Source organism: Neopsephotus bourkii, unplaced genomic scaffold (genome assembly GCF_033783945.1).
Source record: "Neopsephotus bourkii isolate Nb327-2 ecotype Australia unplaced genomic scaffold, CSIRO-AGI_Nbou_v1 NB_1053, whole genome shotgun sequence".
NCBI classification, from domain to species: domain Eukaryota; kingdom Metazoa; phylum Chordata; class Aves; order Psittaciformes; family Psittacidae; genus Neopsephotus; species Neopsephotus bourkii.
In genome coordinates, this window is record NW_026901542.1 from 2017221 (window position 1) to 2039967 (window position 22747).

The 22747-nt window shown below is 36.4% G+C and overlaps 1 protein-coding gene across 2 annotated transcripts in view; it reads left to right on the plus strand.

Moving 5' to 3' along the window:
* The window catches only part of PPHLN1 (periphilin 1), a 70777-nt gene that overhangs the window by 17557 nt on the left and 30473 nt on the right, over positions 1 to 22747 (plus strand). For both annotated transcript variants that reach the window (XM_061361181.1, XM_061361182.1), the window contains exons 6-9: positions 11466 to 11722; positions 14108 to 14190; positions 18390 to 18506; positions 21053 to 21193. In XM_061361181.1, coding sequence (XP_061217165.1) covers positions 11466 to 11722; positions 14108 to 14190; positions 18390 to 18506; positions 21053 to 21193 — 598 coding nt within the window. The remainder of the gene's footprint in view (positions 1 to 11465; positions 11723 to 14107; positions 14191 to 18389; positions 18507 to 21052; positions 21194 to 22747) is intronic.

The window sequence follows — 22747 nt, forward strand, 5'->3', positions numbered from 1 at the left end:
TTGGTGGGACCTGCTTTTTGTGCATCTAGAATTATACAAAAGCTTCATTCAAAGCAAGACTCCTGTCATTACACTTCTGAAATGTTTGTCACTGGAGAGAATGGGGAGAAAAAGAGACATTGGTGCCTAAGCTTTCAATTGCAGATTTTTTTTAAACTGTTTTTGGCCCCCACACTATAATGTAAAAATATGGGGAGGAGGTAAAAATTCTTATTTTCAACTGTATTTTTTTTGCATATTTTAGCTAACTGTGGGTTTATTCTGTAAGATGAATGTTGCTTTCACTGGCAGGTAGTTGTAGTTGTTAAATGATTGCTTTTAATTTTAAAATATTTTAATTTGCATAGCGATTGATTGTGACCTTTATTGAAGGCCTGTTTTCTTGTTTCTTTGCAGAATTTCTCATTGCAATTCTAAACCATGTTTGCTTTCAAAAATTACTTGCTGTTAATTTTGTTCATTCTGCAGGGTCTTGCAGAACTCTGATTTGATTGCAGTTTCCATCTCTGGTTGAGGGGAAGGAGTTTAAGGTCATAAATTTATGTACTGTGTATGGATGTATTGATCATTTGATTTCTTTTTCTCTTGTTCGTTTCTCCTGATGAGCTTCTGAGGTCAGTGCCAGTATTTCTGCCATTCAGCCAGGACCCTGGAACCTCCTGCAGGAGTCTGACCTGGTGGGAAGCTCCTTTGGCTGTTGTTGGTTACAGAGGGTTCTGGCTGTCCTGTTTCATTTTGAAATGATGTCGTGAAGGTTTTGTTATTCTAATCAAAACATGTTAAAGTTTCTTATATATGGAAATTGTCGAATTACCAGAACTTCCCACTACCTGATTTTTTTTTTTTCCTGCTGAGCCTGTAAATATACAGCATCATGCAGTAGAGCTTACCCTGTGTATGAAATATAGAATGGTTCTAAACCTTGATTTTAACTCCTGGTGAGAGCCATAAGAAAAGACTGGGTGTGCTTGTTTTTGAAAAGTATGACTGCAAATAGGTAATTTCAGTCTGATTCTGTGTGTATGATACTGTGCTTATACTTAAGTCTTCTGAAATATTTCAGTGATGTTTATGTTCTCTATGTTGTGACTCTAAAGGATTGACTAAAGACAGGTAGTTAGAATCTTCTTAAAGAATGTTTTGATCATCTTAAAAACGGAGTTTGAATTACTGTTGAATAAGAAACAGCTAGGTAGTAAATTGTTTTTTAAGTATTTATTTGACTAGAATTACAGTGAAGACAGCAGATTTGGTAACTAAAAACCTAGAAGTTCTCATCATCGCAGTTCTCAACTGTTCTCATGTCTTTATTCAAGTTGCTTTTGATCCAAAGCTATGTTGTTTTAAGGTCTTGTGGCTGTTAGTGTATATAACTGTTTCCCACTTGAGTTTTTGTGAGGTTGTAAATTGTTAAATGAGATTGATGTAATCATTATATTTTCTACAGTGGTTATTGTGCAAGACATGTTTAGTACAGCTGTTAGTAAGTTAAGGTATACGTGTAAGGAAAAATTCAGTAGTGTGTGCAAACTCAAAGTTTGTAGTAACACCGGTTTGTTGCTTAAAACTGAATCACATTTTGAGGAAAGATGTTTACATAATGCTAATAAACTGTAAGGAAATTCTCTGTTTACAATGTATGATAGGGCAGCATGCCTGAAGATAAGATTACGTACCTTTACACTGTCAGATCTTGGCTAACACCTCTCTTTAAAGAAGACTTTAAAAAGCAAGCTTATCTGGTCCCATCTTATAGCTAACATTATCATCAGGATATAGATGGTATCCAACTAGCAAGCTAATGCTGTATTGGGAAATAATGAGGCAAACTCCCATGGGTATCACTTGGTTAATCTGGAAAAGTTTCCTAACAAATATGTTGAAAACCAGCTAGCTACTGAGAGACAGTGGGGAGGGAAAGAGAGGGGAGTCTCCCTTCGATCCAGACAACTACTGTTAAGATGGCATCTAACTAAGTCATCTCAACCACCAGCCAATGAATTGGCTTAATGAATGTAGTCATGGCTTTCTCAGGCTGGGGAATATTGTCACAGAGGAGTTGTACATAATTTCCCTTAGGAAAATAAATTCTTCATGGAACCTAATTCTTCTTGAAACCTAAGTTCCAAGGACTTGTTTGTTGTATTTTGAATACACTAAATATTTCAGGGAATTTAATTCCCGTTGCGGGAGGCTGGGAATACTAGGATACAGTAGAGAGGGACAAATTTGGTGTTATTTTCAGTATAGGCATCCTTTTGTTAAGCATTTTGCCACAAAGGGAAGATTTTTGATATGCCATTTCTACCTCCTGCTGCATTTGAGTGTACTGTGATCTACATCTGAGGAAAAGTTAATCAATACAGCAATTGCATAATTCATGCCATTGGTGTTATTTTTGAAAGGTGATGCTATTTTTGCATGCTAACAAATGATTATTAATGTTAGTCTTGACATTTATTCCTGATACATATTTGCATACCCTTACAAAGGTTCTGTCCCTTGTATACAAATCTTTATAGTATTAGTTTGTGACTTGGTAACAAATGCGTTTGTCTAAGCGGAACTGAATATTGATGCCATGACATGTAACAGTGTTGTCAGTATACTATGGAAATGCCTTTCTCTTCTGAAATCTGACTTACAACAGTTCCGTGTGTTAAATGAAGTCTTGCCTTACCTAGTCTAGTATGCCTAATTATTTTTTGGAAATAATGTTTAAGAGTGTGTTTGTGCAATTTGGAAGCAGAATGGAAAACATTCTGGTGTGTTGACTTACAGAATAGTTTGGGTTGGAAGGGACCTTTTAAAAGTCATCTAGTCCAACCCCTGTGCAATGAGCAGGGACGTCTTCAACTAGATCAGGTTGCCCAGAAATACATCCAGCATGGCTTTGAATGTTTGCGGGAATGGGGAATCTGCCACCTCTCTGGGCAGCCTGCTCCAGTGTTTCACCACCATCATCATAAAAAAACCTTATTCCTTATATTGAGCCTGAATCTCTCCTTAGTTTAAAAACGCTACCCTAGTCCTATTGCACCAGGCCCTACTAAATGTCTTGTCCATATTTTTCTTATAAGCCTCATTTAAGTATCAGAAGTTGCAATAAGTTCTCCCTAGAGTCTTCCCTTCTCCAGGGTAAACAACCCTGACTCTCTCAGTCTGTCCTCATAGAAGAGGTGCTCCAGTCCTCTGAGCGTTTTCCTGCCCCTCTGCTGGACGTGCTTCAACAGGTCCATGTTTTTCTTGTACTGAGGGCTCCAGCACTGAAAGCAGTACTCCAGGTAGGGTCTCACCAGGGGGAGTAGAGGGGCAAACCAACTCAGGTTTGATGAGGTAGTAAGCTTAGTATGTATTCTACAACTTTCTCTTGCTAGTTGCATTTTTTTGGAAGAATTTTGTACAAGGATTATCTAAGATTATGTTAACGGAGGAGATTGAAGTGACAAGGAATGCATCATCTTCTTCAAAAAATCTTCAGTTACTGTTTTATTCCTTACTAAAATTTCTCTGTTAAATAGTGTTCTGTTTAAAAATGTATCTTTGAATCTGCCTTTATTGCTTACAGCCAGAATATTGTGCTTTCAATGTTGCTTAGATACGTATGTATATTATTTTTAGGGAAAAAATATTACTTCTTCGAGTCTTAATGATGGTGACTTTACTGTAAAATTCTGTCAAGGGACCTATTTTTTTAATAATAAATAAATGTTATTAATACAGTAAGGGGATAGATATTACTACAGTAAAAATTTCCACAGCAGTTTAAACCTAGCTAAGCTAGTTTCAAGTCTTTCCCTCTCCCTGTTACTGTTTCAGGTGTTTGTACTCTTCAGTGAGCTGCTCCTGCTGGCTGACCCACCACAATCAGTTAAACCTACCAGTTTGGTTGCCTTGAGAGAAAATATCAATGCCAGATAAATGCCATTGCCATGGAGAAGGAATATGGATTCAAGGAAGGTTGAGAGGGTTAGGTTTGTAGAAGCATCAGTTAAAATCAGTTGATTTCTGGTGGAGCTATGCCTTGAAGTTACCTGTTATTAAATCACTGAAATATCTGAAGGCATATATTACTTGCAAAAGGATTTTTAATAAAAAAATTACGTTAGTAGCACGGCTTATCTCTGTGTTAAATAGATTCAGGAAAGTGCTATTTGTAATATCTAGGAAATGGCATTAAAAAAAAAGGCAAGCAATATTAGTGTATATTATAGTGATTGTAAACTGTAATTGAAGTGAAGGGAAAAAGCAAACTGGAAAAAAAAAGATAAAGCTACATGGCTGAATAATTTATAAGAGGAAATGGGAAATGTCTGTCTTGGCTTTCTGATTTTGAGCAAACTACATACTTGACAGGAAGGAATGAGCTCAAATAAAGGAAAAAAAAAACCATGGGGTTTTTTTCTTTCTTCATATATATATAATGTCCTGAGAAATCCAGAAGGAGAGGTAATTTGCTAACTTTTATTTAAATGTGGAAGTTTGTGTAACTATTACAGAACATTGGGGCATAAGCAAATGAAACCTATTGACCTAATTGCTTCATACCTCACTTTAAGAATCAAAATATAGCTATTTGTGGAGAGTTTTTCTGATACAGAGAAAGATGGAGTGTTTTTCTGATTGATAGATCTCATTAAGGGATTTGGAAAAAGAAGAAAACTAAACACGATAAGGGTATTGTGTGCCAATATAAGATACTAGTGCTTACAAACCTGTTCCACAACTCACTCTTTCATTTTGCAGACTTTTATTGATAGTGTTAAAAAGTCAGTGACAAGGGTTGATCGAATCAGTGTATGCTACTACTACAGTACACTACTTGTTGCTTTCTCTTAGTGTAAGTGAACTAACAGCATTTTGCGGCACACAGATGAGAAGCCTGAAGAGCACATTTAGCAGATATTTCATGGTTTCTGGGATCTTCTATTTAAAAATTTGAAGGATAGCCTTTGAGAAAAAGCGTTTTAGCTTGCTGAGCATAAGAGTGAACCTAAAAATACAGTGCAAAAATACTCCTTTTTTCATTAGACAAATACTTGCCTACATTGAATTGCTTGGCAAGCACTGACTGTGAAGTAAAAATCAAACCCAAAAGCCCCAAATAAAATGTACAAACAGCCCCCCAAACCCAACAAAATAACCCCACCAAATCCCCCACCTTTCGTCCTCCACCTTCTTTTGTTTAGCCATTTGGCAATATAAAGTTGTGTGACTCTATAAACAGCACGTATTTTTCTCTGCAATCTCATTTAATTTTCCAGACTGATTTAGAGAGTCTTTTAGTAAATAAAATTCTTTACAAATTTTTGCTGAACTGTTCACTTGTGTTTCATAGTATGTTACTGTCCACAAATGCTTGTTCTCGGTAACCTTTACGTCTGCTTTGGGTGGTACGTGGGAATTCTTTTCATCTCCTACCCCATCAACCCCACATTCTGTGGTACCAACAGGGAAACTTAAAAAAGTTCTTTCCCATGTGCTGGTCTCAGTGTCTGAGGCAGGATGACAGTAGATGTGCAAGCACCTATTTAGGAAGGTCTGTCCTGTTAGAACTTTCTCTAGGACAGTAGGGATGATGAGTTATCTCTGGTCCGTTATGGTATCGGGGCAGAGGGGTATGGGTATTTGAAGGGTATGCAAAGATGCAGTGTTTTGCTTCCTGTCTTCCTTCTAATTTTAAGCTTGTATATTGAGATACAAGATTTGAACGGTTTCCATCTTGAATTAGGTCTGGTTAGGAACTGATTCAGTTGCTACTACGTTGAGAATCCTATTCTTCCAGCTAGTTATCTGAACTGCTTGACTTCTGAGATGATATGCTGCTCAGCAAGTTGAGCGTTTCAAGTCTGTCCTAACAGCAGTGTGTGTCAGTAAATACTTTATCAGTGAAATTCTCTGCTGTTGTAATTGTTGTAGCTCTTAACAGAAATTGTAACTTAGTCCATCACTTTAAGCAAATATGTATTCTGGAGCTTGAGACCTATGATTTATTTTCTGTTGTAGAGAAATTGGAGGGGCTTGTTTTCAAAAAGAATCCAAGATCACATGCATTTGAATGTAATTATTTTGTCTAATTTGCTCTTCATATTTCTAATTAACATATTTTGTGTTTATTCTTCATACCGTTGTAGCAAGCTGGTTTTGCTTAATTCTTTGGAACTTAATTCTGTGTTTCCCTGGACTCTAACTCTTTATTTGTTTCTTGTTCTTTTGTCCTTACCTGTATGCTTGACCTTAGTTTCTCTGTGTCAGATAATAAAGAGTTTGAGTTTAAATATACTTTTATTTTGCAGGTTTATATTCCTGCAAGTCCAATAAAGTATATTACTGATGACAGTAGGAAAGAAGGTACTCTTTACTAAGGATAAAGAGCAGTGTAATCTGATTTCTACTTTCAGTTGAATTGCATAGCTTCCATTAAAGGACATAGAGGCATTCCTTTCTAATGTATGATATGCAAGTTGTCTTAGATTTTATTCCCTGATCTCTCATAACATCCCGAGGTGGATGGGGAGGTGAATTTAGTAGCTTTTATACTGAGTGAGCTGGACAAATGGCATCAGTGGGGAGTTTTGGTGTTTGCGGCTGTTGACTTAAGCAGTACTACGTGCAGCATAAATATCATGAGGCATTTATATATTTTTAATTTTTATTGTATATTTGGTATGTCTTGTTACCCTTCTCTACATGAGTTACCACTATTTTGCAATGCCTATTTCCTTTTGCCTTCATGCAGAAAGCTCTTAATAAGATTGCATTGTCTAGCCCTAATTGCATTAATTTCATTTAAAACAAGTGCAGATACCATTTACCAGTACTGCAGTTACTTGCTTAGTCATAAAATGTTGAAAACCAGTTGTAAGAAATCTGTCATCATTTCAAACGTTCAAATGAATGCCAGTGGAACTAGATGCAATTAGTTTTATCTGCAGTGGTGTAACTCACTCTATTGTTTTAGCTTATGATAAATCATCATAAAGATCTTTGAACAATAGCGAGATTATAGTAAGTCTGTGAAGCAGAACTAAAGCGTAAATTGTTGGTTTGTTGCACAGATGTACTGGGTACTTTTGGAAAGAAAGGGAATGAGTTCTGGGAGAGAGGATGGTGGCTGTAATCTTCCACCGCCTACATTTACTTTGAAGATATTAAAAGTAGAGGTGTTTCTTGACTCTTTGTATTTGCTTTTCAGATGTTTTAAGGCAGCAAATCACTTGAGAAACTTGGAGGTCGGGGTGTAGTATACTTTATTAAAGTTTTCCCCATCATCTGAGTCATGTTGGTAGCTCTGCCAGCCCCTGCAGTGTCCTGACAGGGCAGGCAAGAGGCTTTTTTGTTTTTCTTTCACTCATCCTCCTCCTTCGCTTTGCCTGTGTATTATGAGACAGGGAAAGTGTATTGAGTTAAGAAGCATGGTTCAAATCTTCTCCTTTTCCTCTCTTTGCACTGAAATCTGGTATCTCAGGAGGTACTTATAATTTCCTCAAATTATTTATAAAATTGTGTGAGTTACTTTTAGGCAAGGCTAGTAATCAAGCCCAAGCCTATAAATGGAATGTCTAACCCCTTTGACAACAGTAATTTCAGATGGAAGGGGTCACAAACTTATTTCTCTGTTGACTGTTTATCTAGGTGATAAACTGTGCTCACTTGTGAGTTACTGAAAGAGCCTACAGTTTCTGCTCCACAGCGATATGCTGTAGAGTTGCTAATCTGTTCAGTGCAGTATCAGAAGTGTGAGTTATGTCCTCTGTGGCTGGACCACATCGTAGATTAATGTTTTAACTGAAAAGATGGGTGTCTGTATTAGGATGTAGAAGTCCAAGAGAATAGTAAGCATATAGTATTGTACCCAGTTGCCCAGTTGCATGAATTCACTGAGAATAAACTGAGATTTCTCTTGCACACAGAATTTCTTCCCAAATTGCATGTGATGTGCTTTCATGTTCCCAAGTACATCTCCATTCTCAGACATTTCACATCTGCCAAGTAATTTAATTTTGCCTTTATGTACTCTTAAAATGCAAACTGGTACACCAGTTTGTGTTAGTCTTTGTTTCACGTAGCTTAAGCTGTACCCCTCCCTTTTGTAAATGAGAAGGCTTCCATTAACTCTCAGTTTCCCCCCAACATTGCTACTGAATGGTTTGCAGGCCTTAAAATGGCAGGGAGGGGTAAGAGCAGTACTTGATGAGGTAATGGTAGCTTAAGAAAGATGGTGTCTCTGATCCTTTGGCAACTGTAAATCTGCTCTGTGTTGTATTCCCTTGATCTCCTGCTATGCAGAAGGCTGTACCTTTGTTCTGTATTTGTGTTTTTCCCTCCAAGAACTTGGAACTTGGTTAACGGTGGTAACTGTTGGGCTTGTGTTTTTCCCTCAGCTGCCCTTTGTGGATGGTCTGTCAGGGTATGGCTGGTTAGTTATAAAATTTCAGGAGCTCATCCAAGATTATCAGCTTCAGTGAGAATTTAATGGTCAAGATTCATGGAGGTTAAACATTCTAATGCTTCCTGTTGCAATACTGCTGAGAGAACTACACTGCGCTTTCAGGACTATGTGAAAAATATGAATACAAAATACAAAGAGAAGTATGAAAGCAATTAATCCTGTATTTTTTATTAAGGGCAGTAGTTTTATTTTAAAGTTAGAGCTGAGCACAAAATTTTGCATCTCTCTTAAATATTGTCCCTGCTCAATAAACCTTTTGAGTATGTGTTGGAATCTGAAGCATGTGCTTAACTGCTTTGCTGAATTGGGGCCTTCATTACCAAATTGCAGGTGTATGTTAGCTTAAGTATTTAAGGGAAAAAAAAAAGTAAAACAATGCTTATTTTGTTCTGTTCAGTGTCGTTTGTTATATTAATGGAAAGCATCAGAAATGCTGTGCTGTTGCTATGCTGTCTGAGAAAGATTTAATATAGTTAATGGCGTGAGTGTTTAGTAAGAGATACGGCCCAGTTAGGAACTAACATGGAGCGATGAAATGAAAATTTGAAAAATGAAAGTTAGAATCTACTGTTTTGTGCATAATGTTATTGTAGAATGAGGCTTTAAAATGTTTTCCTGTTTTAAAGTGTGTTTCAATGGTATTTTGTAAATTCTTATGTGGATATTAGAGCATTTATTATGTGTGCAGTGGCTGGGGCTCTGTAACCGTTTCCATAATGAACTTCTCTGTGTACTAGGGCTTCATAACTCGGTCATGAAAACGTGTTTTGGGTGTAAAAGTGGTGTACTGGTCTGCCAGAAAGCTTGTGCTTTAAAAATAAATAGGATTATTTAAAAAGAGATGTTTAGAAGGAAATTGAAGAAAAAATGGGCTGTACATAACTCATTCTGGGTAAATATTTGATCAATATGTTCTTTAATAAATAAGAAAAACCCTACTTAGCTAGACAAACTAGTTCAGTGGTGAGCTAATCTTCTGATTATTTTTAAAGTCTGAACTTTTCCTCTGTTGCTACATAAAATGTTTATACATGTAATGCAGATAAAGCGGTAGTTCCCTATTTTCAGCTGTGTCTCATAGGTTAGCGAGCTCGCCTGGCTTCTTTAGATTTCTTTCTGCTCAATTTAAGGGGACAAAGAGGTTTGAGTATTTTGTCATTAAATGTGTTTTCTCAGACTCTGATAATTTCAGTTGTTCTTTCTGGAAAGTGTCATGTTAATCTACACGTTTCCTAAAAAGTAGTGTCCAAAGGTGAGCACATTGCTCTTAGGCCTTTGAAGAAAGCAGGAGGATTATCCTTCTGTGTATTCTGGGGTGATTCATTATTTGATGTAAGCATACAATGGCTACCGTATAAAGGCTATTAAATAGAGTATTATTTAGCAAGTCCTTAATTGTTTCTTTTGCTGGCTTGTTTGGGAAGAATAATGTGTCACAATAAATAGAAGAAGGAAAGATGTTTAGAAAGGAAATGAATATTGATTTTTAGCACCCCTGTTAAGTATAAATCCGTGTAACATTGTCTTGTATCAGTTTTGGTATGTAGTTCTGTAAAATATGCTTTTCTGTAAGATAACATACTTGTAAAAAGCCTAGGGTCTGTTAACAGTGAAATAACTGTTTAGCTGTAAAACCTGGCTTTGTTTCAGGCAGTTGTGCTTTCCATGCAAACAGTAAATCAGCACTGTGTAAAACACATCAGTGTAATAGTGTCTGTATTACTGTGGTGCTACCTGTATAGTTTCAGCAGTACAAAACACTTTTGACATGCTAGAGTCCGTTGTTACCCGTCATAAATGTGGGCCTGCAACATGTTATGGGAATTGTACACTAGAGGGCTTTTTTCCTTTTCTCCACCAACATGAAATTAGCTATAGCAACATTGTGCTAAATGAGACCACCAGATCTTTGCTCATCGTCGAGACATTCCCTTATATAAAATATTGGACTATGGTGAGAAATAGGAGAGAAAGGCAGTGAAGTAAGGTACATTCTGGCTTACTGTAAATGCCATATAGCAGTGCTGTGGAAGAGCTGAGAATTACTTGCTTCTCTTGGCAATGTGTCTTCTGACCAAGGCACATGTCACAAGTCTAGACTCAGTAGGTGTTTGCTTGCATGTTAGTTTTGAGATTCTTTAGGAAAAGTTCAATTTTATGCTGTTTTTCTGACCTTCGCATACATATGTAAATTAATATAATTTGCAGGTAACCAGGACATTTGGGGTATAGTCTGGAGTAACAATATATACATGTAGTAAAAAGTGTTGGTGTTGACTAGATTATGATTTCAAATCAGTTGCGTTTCATATAATAACTGAGTCTGTGACGTTTTAAAGTAAAGTTCAATATGAGTATTGTGTGTTGTGAAAGACATAGGCTCTTTAGTAGGTGTAAATTTTCATGTTTTCATTCATGGTTTGACCTTGGGTGGATACATAGGCATGAGGATAGATATTCTGCAGTTTTCTTTTTGTCCTTGCTGGATATAAATTGTAATCCCTCAATGGTATTTCCCATAGCAAGGTGTGTTAAACCATACTCCCTTGAAAATAAGGGTAAGGGAAAAACAGAGTTGAAAAACAGCCAAAGAGTGTAAGCAATTATTTGTGTATGCATTTTTAGTTATTGTAAATGAAGGTTTAATTTCCAGGTGAAATTGAGTGAATCTGAAGAAATAAAATGTGATAGTCCCAATTTCTTGAATGTCTTTTTCTCACGTTTTAGCTGTATTATTGAGAAACGGAAAGGAATTAGCTTATAGCAATGAAGCAGGTGAATGAAGTCTGAAAATAATTACATACATATACAAGTTTTTCCTATTTTCCTACTTGTTTTTCATTCATTGCCTGTTATTCTAACAACACTGAAGATTTCAGACATGTTCTGCAGATGACAGCTAATCTATTAGTATTTAACCAAATAGAAAATGTTGGCATTGTATTATCCAGTGCTGTTCCACAAACATTGGAAGGATAACCAAGTGACTTTTATTTTTCTGTTGTCTTTGAAGGGATGTCAGATATGGCTTCAGAAGAAAAAGCATCTATCCTTCTCATTACATGAGAGAACGATCCCCTCATAGGAGGGACTCTCCTCTCTTCAGGGAATCACCAGGGAGCCGAAGGGATTCTCCACACAGCAGATCTGGCTCCAGTGTCAGCAGCAGGAGCTACTCTCCTGAAAGAAGCAAATCCTATTCTTTCCACCAGTCCCAGCATAGCAGAAATATGTCATCTTTACATAAAAGAAACACTACTTCTCAGCAAGGTAATGCTGGATTAATGATGAGAACTGGTTAGTGAGGTGCAACTGCAACTCACTGCATAAGCCCTTTTTCTCATACAGAATTAGAGATGTGTGCACATCTGTGATACTTTACATGCTGTATTTCTAATGAGAAAACTAGACAGTTTGTACCAATTGTGGTGTCTGCTTTTTGGTTGTTTCACTGCAGTCTCTGTTCCCTTATCTATTTTATGTGGGGGTTGTAAGTGTTGTTTCAGTAGCAGCTCTAGACTGACTGTAGGAGTTTGAGCAGTATGGCTTTTTCTGGTATCTTATGTCATTTTCTGTTTAGCCTCAACTGCTTCTCTTCCTTATGTGCTTTATTGAATTCCCTTACAAGAAATTGCTGTCATCTATAGCAAACGAAGACTTCCTGCAGCCAGGGGAAAAGAAGGATTACAAAATTGGAGAAATTAAAATACATATACTGCTGCTTGTTGCATTTTCTGAAAGTGTTCTCAGACCTGTAATATTAGGGGCTTGAGGGGGTTTTAACAATTTCATCTCCTGTCAGATTCTCTCAAATCTTGCTTTCCTCAAAAAAATGTGAAACACAGTGAAGTCTGTACTGTGTATGTTCTGTCTTTTAAAAGCTTGGCTGTTAATCTTTCCCTGAAGCCTAATGAATCATCTGTTTTGAAAATATTTAAGGTTTTCCTGTTTAAATAATTAGGGGGGAAAAAAAAAGTCAAAATTGCCCTTTTTTAGTATACTACAATCTTAGCCACTGCTGTTTGTACAGTGTATGTAAATTAATCTGATTTGATTTCCCTCTCTGCAAATGCTTTCTAGTGAACTATCCAAACCCACTGTTCATTTTGGCAGCTTTTGAAAAGTTTAATTAGATATTTTTTCTGTTCACTGATAGGCATACTGTGAGTGTCCAGAGCAGCATACCGGACCATTATGTAGCACTTACTGCCAGAAGAGATCTTGTGGAGTTTAGTTAACATTGTGTAAATACTGAGGAATCATTTCACTCCTTGTAGAATATAAATTATCCTTCTAGCTCATCACTGCAACTCTTTTAACATTTTGGAGCAATACTCAGTGAATGCCAATTCCTTAAAGTGTAGGAGAGGAAGAGAAAAATAAGATATTCAACTAAATTTGTAGAAGTGTTACAGATACACAGATCATAATTATCAGGAACAGGAAAAAAGTGTTTCAGGAAACCATATAAAATTTCAGGGTTTTCCTAAAATTTTGTATTAAGTCTATGCTATACATGTAGTATGAAAATGCAGGGAAAGAGTAGAAAACCAATTTTCAAATACTCTTTAAACATTTCCTATTGTTAACAGGTATGAACTTTGCATGGACCTTCCGTGTTTTGTGTACGTAGTGGTATTTTTAAATACATAGCACAATGCAGTCATATTTTATGGCACTGAGTAAAAAAAGGAAAGTATTGCAGCATTTTGAGGTGCCATATTTGCTCTTTATTTATTTGACTCATTAAATTAAAGCCACATTCGTTCATAGTTCTATTAAAATTATTTATATTTATATAATATTTAATATTAATATAAGATACATTATAATTTATATCTTTTTCTTAAAGTATTTGATAAACTTTTTATCCCATTCTTAATTGTATTGATACTAATTTGATAGAAGTCAACGGAAGTCTGCATTGTTTTCCATTTGGGAGCCATTAACCATTTTCCCCAGTAAGTGTGAATAGTCTAGTTAAGTTAGGCCTACTGACAGCATATGTGCTTTTTGTGTTTACCTTTTGCACATCCCTTCAATGTAATCCATGGACCACAGGTTGAAAACTAGTAGTTCACACTGCAACCAGTTCTGCTGCTGCAGGCTGTGGCCAGTCTGTGCAAGGGTATGCACAGACTGATTAACACAGTGAATTTGAATTGTCATTTTTTCAATTTTGACTCTTATAAGAAAAACACTGATAATACAAAGAGCATCTAGTCTGTGGCTGATACAATATAGGACTGTTTGCCATGGCAGGACTTGTCACCACACTGTGGCCTGCTAAACCAGTTCCTACCAACCTGGTTTCCTGGAGTGATTGACTGGTATCTAATATTTCACCTGTTTATATCATTGCAGGAATATTAAAAAGTAAAACCACATCATCTTGCCAAGTCATGTTGATACAGCCTTTCAGTTAATGTTGGAAAAAGTTCACCGGGTTCTTCTAAATACATTAAATAGTATAGTTATATCTCTTCTCTCTTTGTAAGGAGAATAAAGTGTTATCAGTATTTGTCATACGGTGAAGCTTGTCGATTTCATGTCTGATCTGAGCAAATTTCACTGCAGTTTTTCTAAGCCAGTAATTATATTTGCAACATACGTTTTAATATGATTTCACAGTTGTTATTTTTTTCTTAATTGTAGGTAAAGAGAAGGCATCAGGTCAATCACTGAAAACATCAAGGGATGCATCACCTTCAGGCTCCGTAGCAGTATCCTCATCAAAGGTGAATTTTCTTTTCAAGTATTTCTCACCATGGTTTCAGATTATACCCTGGTTTGGGATTTTTTTTCCTCAGTTGGAAGGAGATAATGTGTGTAGCTGTTAAGGAAAGGAGCATCCTGAATTGCTCTGCAGAGGGTAGGTTTCCCTTATCTGACAGGAAGGTGTTGATAGTGCTGTCTGTCTAATGATGCCACTGACGGACCTTTTTGTACTGTATTCACTGTCTCATTTTAAGAGAAAGGGAGTTTTGTAGGTGTTTAAAATTGTCTTTTTCCAAAGTCTGGAGTGTGCTAGAAAAGGAATGTCAAGGACAAAAATGGGGAAGCAGTCTTAGGAGCAACAAATGAATTGGACAAACCTATACTTTCACTGAACTCCATCATTCAGTGATTCTTAAGCTGTTACTGGAATTGGAAACAGTGTGGGAAGCTAATGTGAATAGCAGAATTGACTTAGAAGCAGGGTTGTTTGAGGATGTGGCAGGAATGATAGCATTTACTTGGGAAGGGAGCTACATTGCAAGGTAGTTTGATAAATGTAATTTTATGTTCTAAATGATGCTGTTTAATTTCCCATCAAATCTGTGGGCTGAGCACCAACTATGTGATCTTGCTAATTAGTTAAACGGACAGGCTTATAAACACTGATGAACAAGTAGCATTCAAGACTGTTGTGGCAGCAAAAACATTTTCACATCATAGACTGCTTGCCTGTAAATTATATCTGAGGTTAAAATGAACACTTCCATTGGAGTATTTTCTCTACATAGTTGAGTAATACTTTACTGAGAAAGAAACAGTGCATTATATTGGTTTAAGTAAATAAGGCCCTATTAGAGTCACAGAATCATAGATGGGACTTTTGGAGACCATCTAGTCCAATGCCCAAAAGAAAGTAGTATTCGCTCTAAGTATCATGATGTACCAGCCTGGTTCTTGACGTCTTTTTAATAAAAGCAGTGGATTGCTTAAACAAAAAAGAAATCAGAAGAAAGAAAGGTACTTTTTGTTGTGAGAAGGTGAGACTGAAGGAAATAATTAGGTGGGGAAAAGAACAGGCTTTGGTTGTGCTGTCATTCCAAATACTTATCCCTTATGCAGCTCTTTTAGAACTGCTGTGCTAGGCATTAGCTAATTGCCAATGTCCTTAAGGGGGGAGGCAAGCGATATATTTTCAGTGATGTAAATAGGGAAAGCAAGATAAAAGCTGTTACTCAGAAGTTGCGATGGTTTGGATTATAAAATAAACTTTATAATTAGTTCACCTATTTTGTTTACAGACTCAGCATGCTACAGCTTAATACCAAATCCTTGCTTAATACAAACCTTTGAGAACAAGGAGGTATTGCAAAATCTCTTGCACTTGTATTAATGTGCAGTGTGTGCTTAAACTGTGAAGTATTCTTTAAATGTTTTGCTTTCTGCTTCAGTCAAGTCTGATCTATTCTATATTGTGGGATTTTGCCAGCACTTTGCATGTATCTGCTGGCAGTGGCTGTCCACTTGATGTAAGCTACACAAAATGAAACTCTCTGTTTGATGGAAATCATTTCCTCATACAACATAAATATTTATTGGGTATGCATCAGCTGCAGAAATGGAAGCACTTCAGTGACCTTTTATTGCTTTTCTCTTGAAGTCTCCAAATCTGCCTGTAATGTACTGGCCTGTGTCAGGGGAGACTTTTGGGGTGATGGCTGAATTACACTAACCAGTTCAGTTACATTAGTGGTTCAGTTATACCAACAGAAGTAGTCTTGGCAAAACATGAGCATCTCTAGTGCCAGAATCTTATAATCTTCTTAGACTTGAGAAATGAGTTATATATATTATAGATTAAAGGAGATAACTTCCAATGCTCCAAGTTATAATTTAGCTTTGAAATACTTACAAAGCTATATGCCTCTGTAGCAATATCTCTTTTGACTGTAGTAGCTATATGCAAATCTGAAAAGATATTCTTATCTGTCTTATAATTAATTTTTTTACATATTCATGCATGTCAATTAACACATGTGGGTGCTATCTGATCTGAACCACCTGTTTAATTGACTATGGTATGAAATCTTTTGTGTTTTTCTTTAATAGCTGTCTGGACTGCAAGCCTTGAAGGCTGTATCCAACATAATTAGAGCAAAAGGCAGATGTGTGAGACAGGGAAAGCTTTGCAGCAAAGATAGCAGAATACTGTCAGGTTTTTGCTGTTCTTATGCATAAGGTAACAGAAAAAGGAAAAAAAGATACCCCTGTTTTGAGGTAGGGGGAAGTTTGGTTGGGTTTCAGAAGATATAGGATAGGTTGTTCATTTCTTGCAAGTTTGCAACTTAAGTAGCTGCAGATATTGTTCTCTGAGAAATATGTTCCAGTTGTTTACTTGTAGTGTACCTGTGGAAATACTGTTACTTTATTACATAAAACATACTCAGGATTTTTTAATAGATATTTATTGACATGCAACTTACAGAGTTAAATTTATTGAGATTAAATTAAACAGATATTTTGCTGCATTCCAGCAGGTACTAGAGTGGTTAGTTTCTGTTTATGGCTGTGGAAATCCTGTAGGTCATGTGAGATTTTATTTGTCTTTATTCTGTGCAAAACTGACTGTCGGTGACAAAGATAGCGGTCTTTTTTGTATTTTTGTTAGTGTTGGCCAGAGCCACATTTGAGGAAAGGGAGAGATTCATAATAGAACCACAGTACAAGAGTTTTTTGGCAGCTACAGATAGCTAAGGTTAAAGGTAAAAGGCATACTATGGGAAATGAGAACGTTGAGGGGAGAAAAAAAACCTTGGCAGCAGATAGTTTCTAGTGAGACTAGTGAAAGAATAATAGTGTAGTTTGGAAAGGTGAGCTGGGCAAGTTATTCTATGAATTATACTACTGTTTTCTTTTAAGAACCCTTTTTGTTCCCCTGCACATTGAACTTCATTGCCTCCTGAATTTGCTAGTTATAATTTTGTAGTTCACAATAGTAGAAAAGAGGGATTCCTGTTTGAATATTGTGTTGCACTTCTCTTCTGGAACTGGATAAATGCGGTGTCCTTATGACACTAAATCCTGGAAGGATTCTGTGAATCATATACTAATGCCATACTACAGCACAAAGAGAATTTTGGGTAATATTTTACTTGAGATAAGTACAAAAGGTTTGAAGATGAAGCAGTCTTGTAACAGTTCACAAGATTTTCTTCTGCTGGCCCTTTATGTAATTTAGAATGAGCTAGTGATGAGAGGGGAGAGTGCTGGGGGTTTTTGCTTGTTTTTTTTCCACCTGTTTGCTATGATGGAACTGACATTGGGTAGAAATTGGGACATTTTTCAGGCAGGAGGATTCTTGTATCTTTTTTAGGTATCCATCTTACTGTTGTAGGTTTTAATACTAGAATTGTATAGAGTCTTGGATGGATGTTTGTTGATTCAGAAGAAATACTGACGTAGTGGTAACAAGATTTATAAAGCTGGCTGTTCCTGAACTGGTTTTGGTACATGGGTATTTGTCATCTGTTTGTCTGTTAGTAAAAGCCAAATGGAGAGAAATTAATTTTTAGATATTATTTATAGCAGTATTTTAGTCTGAAAAGGTGGATTAAAAGGCTATAAAGCCATGACTGACTCTGTTATAAATCATCAATGTTCCCCCCCAATAAAAAATAATGAATTTTAATGGAAGGAGCTCTGATCATTTAAAGTATGTGTAAAATATTTTGTCCCTAATTAGCTCAGGTTTTACACCCTACACAGCATTTAATAGTTTAAATTAGTTGCAACCTTTCATGCCTGAAAACCATGTTGAAATGTGAGATCCCTCCACACTTGTATCTGACTTCATAGTGTCCATTTCCTCCATGTCTCTTTAAACTCAATTGATCTCAAATAATTTTTCTGCTGTCTCTGTCCCACGAATTTAATAAAACTGATTCTGAAAGTACGGTGCTTTTTTTAACATTTTACTGAACTTCATTGATTTATCTTTGTGGTTTTTCTCTCTCTTTTTTCTTTTTTTTTTTTCCCTTTGTTCTCTCTCCAGCCACTTTTCTTTTTAAAGAAATAAGTCAGCAAATGAAATAGCTTCAGCTTCCTTATTTCCTATTTTAAAATTTTGGGGGGATCTGAAAAACTGTTTACATTAGTTTGGAAGATGTTTTGCCATGTGTAAATATATTTCATGTGAAACCTTGACTGTAATGTTCTTGTACAGGCCTCAGATAAGACCAACAGACTGACAGAAAAGGAGCTTGCAGAAGCTGCAAGGAAGTGGGCAGCTGAAAAGTCAGAGAAGGCCGATGAAAGCAGTGTACCTGAAGCAGAGTATGAAGTAAGACAGGATTATTAATCAATTTCTTTTAAATAGTTACAATAGCCTCTTGTTTTTCTGTACTCTCCTGAAAGGCACATTTTGTAATTTACCCCTGGATTTGTCTGCGTATGCTCTTAAATGTTTGTTGAAAGTGAGTGAGAGGGAGACTCAAGCCTTGTGATTTATTTATTTAAGAGTACACAAAAACAAAGTAGGTTTTGTTAGTATAATTTAAATTCATGTTGAGTTACAACTGCCAGAATAAGGCTCCAGCTCTCCCAGGGATTCTCCAAGGAACTCTTGCACTAGTGTAAATCTGTATGCTTACTGAACTCCTTAAAGTTAGCAAGGGACTTCTGAGTCAAAATACAAGTGTACCTATGAAACACAAGACAGTAGAGAACCTTTGGTATACTGAGTTCAGTTCCATGTCACGTCAGTCTACTGTGTCATTTATTCTTTTCCAGAAAGCAGTTCTCCTCTATACTAAAAATTAACCTTTCGTTTTGGTGCTGCAGTGGATAGATATTTTTTCCCCAGAACTTTTATCTGTAATCAGCATTAATGAATTGCTGGTTAATACCCATTTATTCTTGCCTCTCTTCTACCCCTTGCTATATTGAACTGTGATTGTAGCCCTTTTCAGTCTTTGTTTTGTTATGCTGTTCTTGGATAGGATGTCGTGGACTCTGCTATGTTAGTGGATGATGTATTTGTCATTTAAAACAAACCAAATGTTGTGTAATGTCTTTTTGTAAACCAGTCTGTTTTAATTCTGTGATCATTTTAACTTCAACTTTAACTTTGCTTCAGGCACTCTTACAAAAACAAAATAGTACCTACTCTATGAAATTTCATGTCTTAAACATCATAATTAATGTGTATTTTGTATTTGTTGGCGGATAATTTGAGGGAAGACGAAAGCACCTTGGGAAGCATCAGATTTCCTCTTTGTGTTTCACACTCGTAAAACTTTAGGGCTAGATTAGAGAAATCAACTCACTGGATCCATGTTCATATGAACTTTTAAGTCCTGACAATTGATGTTATATCTGAGTGCACCAGCAGCTTCTTGATACTGTACAGGAAGATCCAGTTGGATAAATAAACTGTTCATTTCCCTCCAGGAAAAATAAATCTGAAAAAAAAGGAGGTGTGAATATCATATGGAGGAGAACATATGCGTGGACATTTCTGAGGGGTTAAGGAAAGTAAGAGTGATGAGAAATGTCACTCCTGTTCTTGGTGAGGGGAAGGTAATGTAAAGGAGGAAAGAACAGAGTGGGCCACATGGAAAAGAGTCGTTTAAACCTTCCACTGTGCCTCAGAGAAAATTGCAGTGGCAAAAAGGTTCAAACTAAAGTAATTTTCAAAATGAAGCAATTGCAGTTGGTTATGGCAGAGTCTGAGATGATTTATTGGCTCAGAAAGTGCACTGTAGGAATGCTAACGAAGGAGTGAAGTATATCATTCTGAGTCCTAGAAGAAAGGATACTTCTCACCTTGATTAGTAGTAGGCTGTCGTGTATGAATTGCAATGCTTTTCATCTTTTTCCAGTTTATCTATATAGTTCTTAGTAGCTAAAGTTTGCATTGCCCTGAACTTTTTAGCAGCCTTTAATCAATCTCAGGCATTTCATGGTTTGTTGCAATTTGATTTGGGATTCAGTCTTAATGGTTTACATTGCTGCTAAGCTCTGAGCAGATGCTCTTAGGACCACTCTTAAGCTTTTTTTTCTTTAGATCTAATGCTTTTCTCTTTCATGTTAGTTTATGTCTTGGGACTCTTCACCTCTTTATTTTGGAATAGTGGAAAATATTTTTCTGCATCCTCAATTCTCAAATCTGATTTAAAAAAAAAACCCACAAAACAAATTACTACTCTAGAATTCTCTTGCATAATACTGGATTTCAGTAGGCTATGGTAATTTCTTCTCCTTTCTATCTTCTTTATAGACTCCTTGGAGTGGGAGTTTTTTTGCTTTTGGGCAGGGATACTATCTTAATTTCTGTTTTAGAGGGAAGCTTATACAGTTCTGGTACTTCAGTAAGATTTCCCATCTTATCAGGAATCCTCTATGCACTCGTTGACTTTTCCTTTATAATAGGTATCTATGTCCATTTGATAGTATAAACCTGTGGTCCTGAGTGCTGCAAGAGTTATTTCTGGCAGCGTTTTGATTTCATTGATGCCTATTTACCTTTGATTTTGTTATTTTATCCTTTCCCAGAGAGCTAATCCCACTTTGATTGTGGATTTTTCTTGCTAGCTGGTGTTCTAAATATCACATGTACAAGTTAGGGTGGCCTTCCTTCTCAATGGAAGGGCGGGTAAAGGTTACCTCACATCATTGTCTTTATACAGTTAACACTGAGTCACAGGTTTTCTATGATGCCATGTTTTCTGCATGTTTAAAATCCATATTTCTGTATATGTTAGACTGTAGCAATAATGCTTCACTGGTAGCCTTGGTAAGCAAACTGAATAGCTGAATGACTGTATTTGGGTGTTTAGTTTTGCTCTTGCACTTTGAGGTTTTTATTTTGCTTGTATTTTTTTTAAGGCTGGATCTTCAGCTCTGTTATACAGTGAACAAACAGAGGAAGCAGAAACAAATATAACAGACAGTACAGAATTATACGAGGACGGTCAGCTTCTTGGTCGCTCAAAAGCAATTGCAACTAAGACAAAGGAGATTGAACAGGTGAGTCCTCTTGGCATTTTGTCACTGATACAATACCTGTGGAATGGTTTGATCAGCTAGAAATATGTTGATTTATTTTTTTTTCCTCCTTGGAGCATAATATGAATGTAATCTGATTTCTTGAGATGATGTGATGGTAACATCTCCGTCTATTTAATTCTGAAGCACCATGGCATTTATCTGCCTGTGGGTATTAATGGTAGTTTTCTGTAACTTACATGCAGCACCTGCTGTTTTACAGGCCAAGCAAATTGCTTCTTTTTTGAATAATTGTTTTAAAATCACATATAATACACATAATTTCAAATGTAATTAAAAAGTAAGGCTCTATGTGAGACCAAATTGTCACAAATTGCTTTTAAACTGTAGTTTCCTTAAATATACGCAGTTTGGGATTGAACACTAGAAGCTGCCTGTTGGGTTTGGGGTTTTTTTGGTTGGTCTTTTTTGTTGTGTTTTCTTTCGGGGGGGGGGGGGGAAGGCTTGTTTTGTTGGATTTTTGTATTTGTTTTTTAAAAAGTAACTTTGAATCTCAGTGTCTTCATCATTCTCTGAAGAATAAGAGCCCTTAAATCCTCCTTTGACTCCAGTGCTTTACATTTCAGTGAGGGAGAGATATTGTCCTGAAAATTTGTGTTCTTTTTTTCTGTTGTGTTGAGTACTTAGGAATTGATTTAATACAAAAATAAGATTTCTGTTCCTCTTGTTATGTTGAATTTTTGAGGAGGTTCAAAGGAAATTTGCTCGTGCATTAGTCTTTAATATGTCACTGCACAGTAAGGAATTTAACTACAGTTATCTTCAATTTCATTTGTCATAAACAATCAGAGTGGGTTTTTTCCATATTTCAGTTATTTTAAATGGAGATTTTTCTGATGTGATCTGTCTGACATAAATGTAGTTATACCCAACTCTGGAGACTGTGATTAAAGTTTATAATTTGGGTGGGAGAAAGCAATGACTTTCTTCAAACTTGCTCTGATTTACAGTGTTTTGAGTGTATGCCTGGAGTGCGTGGAAGGGAATTATGGATCAGTTTTCCCACTCATGATAATCTCATAATAACATCTTCAAGAAAACAGGTCTCTAGTCTTGATTGAGATAAGCCTATTCTAGGTCTTCGTTTTCCATCTTATGCCTGGTGGCCTTTGTTCTGTTGCCTGTGAGCCCATTTCCTGTGCTGTAACACTGTTTTTCCTTTTTTCTTGACACTTGAAAAACAACTTTATACTCAATTTGGTTTTCTATTTTCTTTATTATTTTTTTTTTTAATGTTGGCTTTGCATAACTGTGTTCTGGTGAGCATGGCTTTGCCTGTGTGCCGGGTCTTGCTGTCTTGGAGTTAACCAGAGCGTGCTGTAACTATGAGGGTCATGATACAGTTCGTTTATCCTGAAGTGTCTGATCACTGGGGGTTGTGCATGGCCTAAATCAGCTCTGCCAGATGCATGAATTTCAGACTATTTAAAAATGATGAACTGAAAAAACTAAAGATTAGGGCCATACTTAAAATATATAACAATTGTGATTATTTACCTAATTCACCTGATGCTG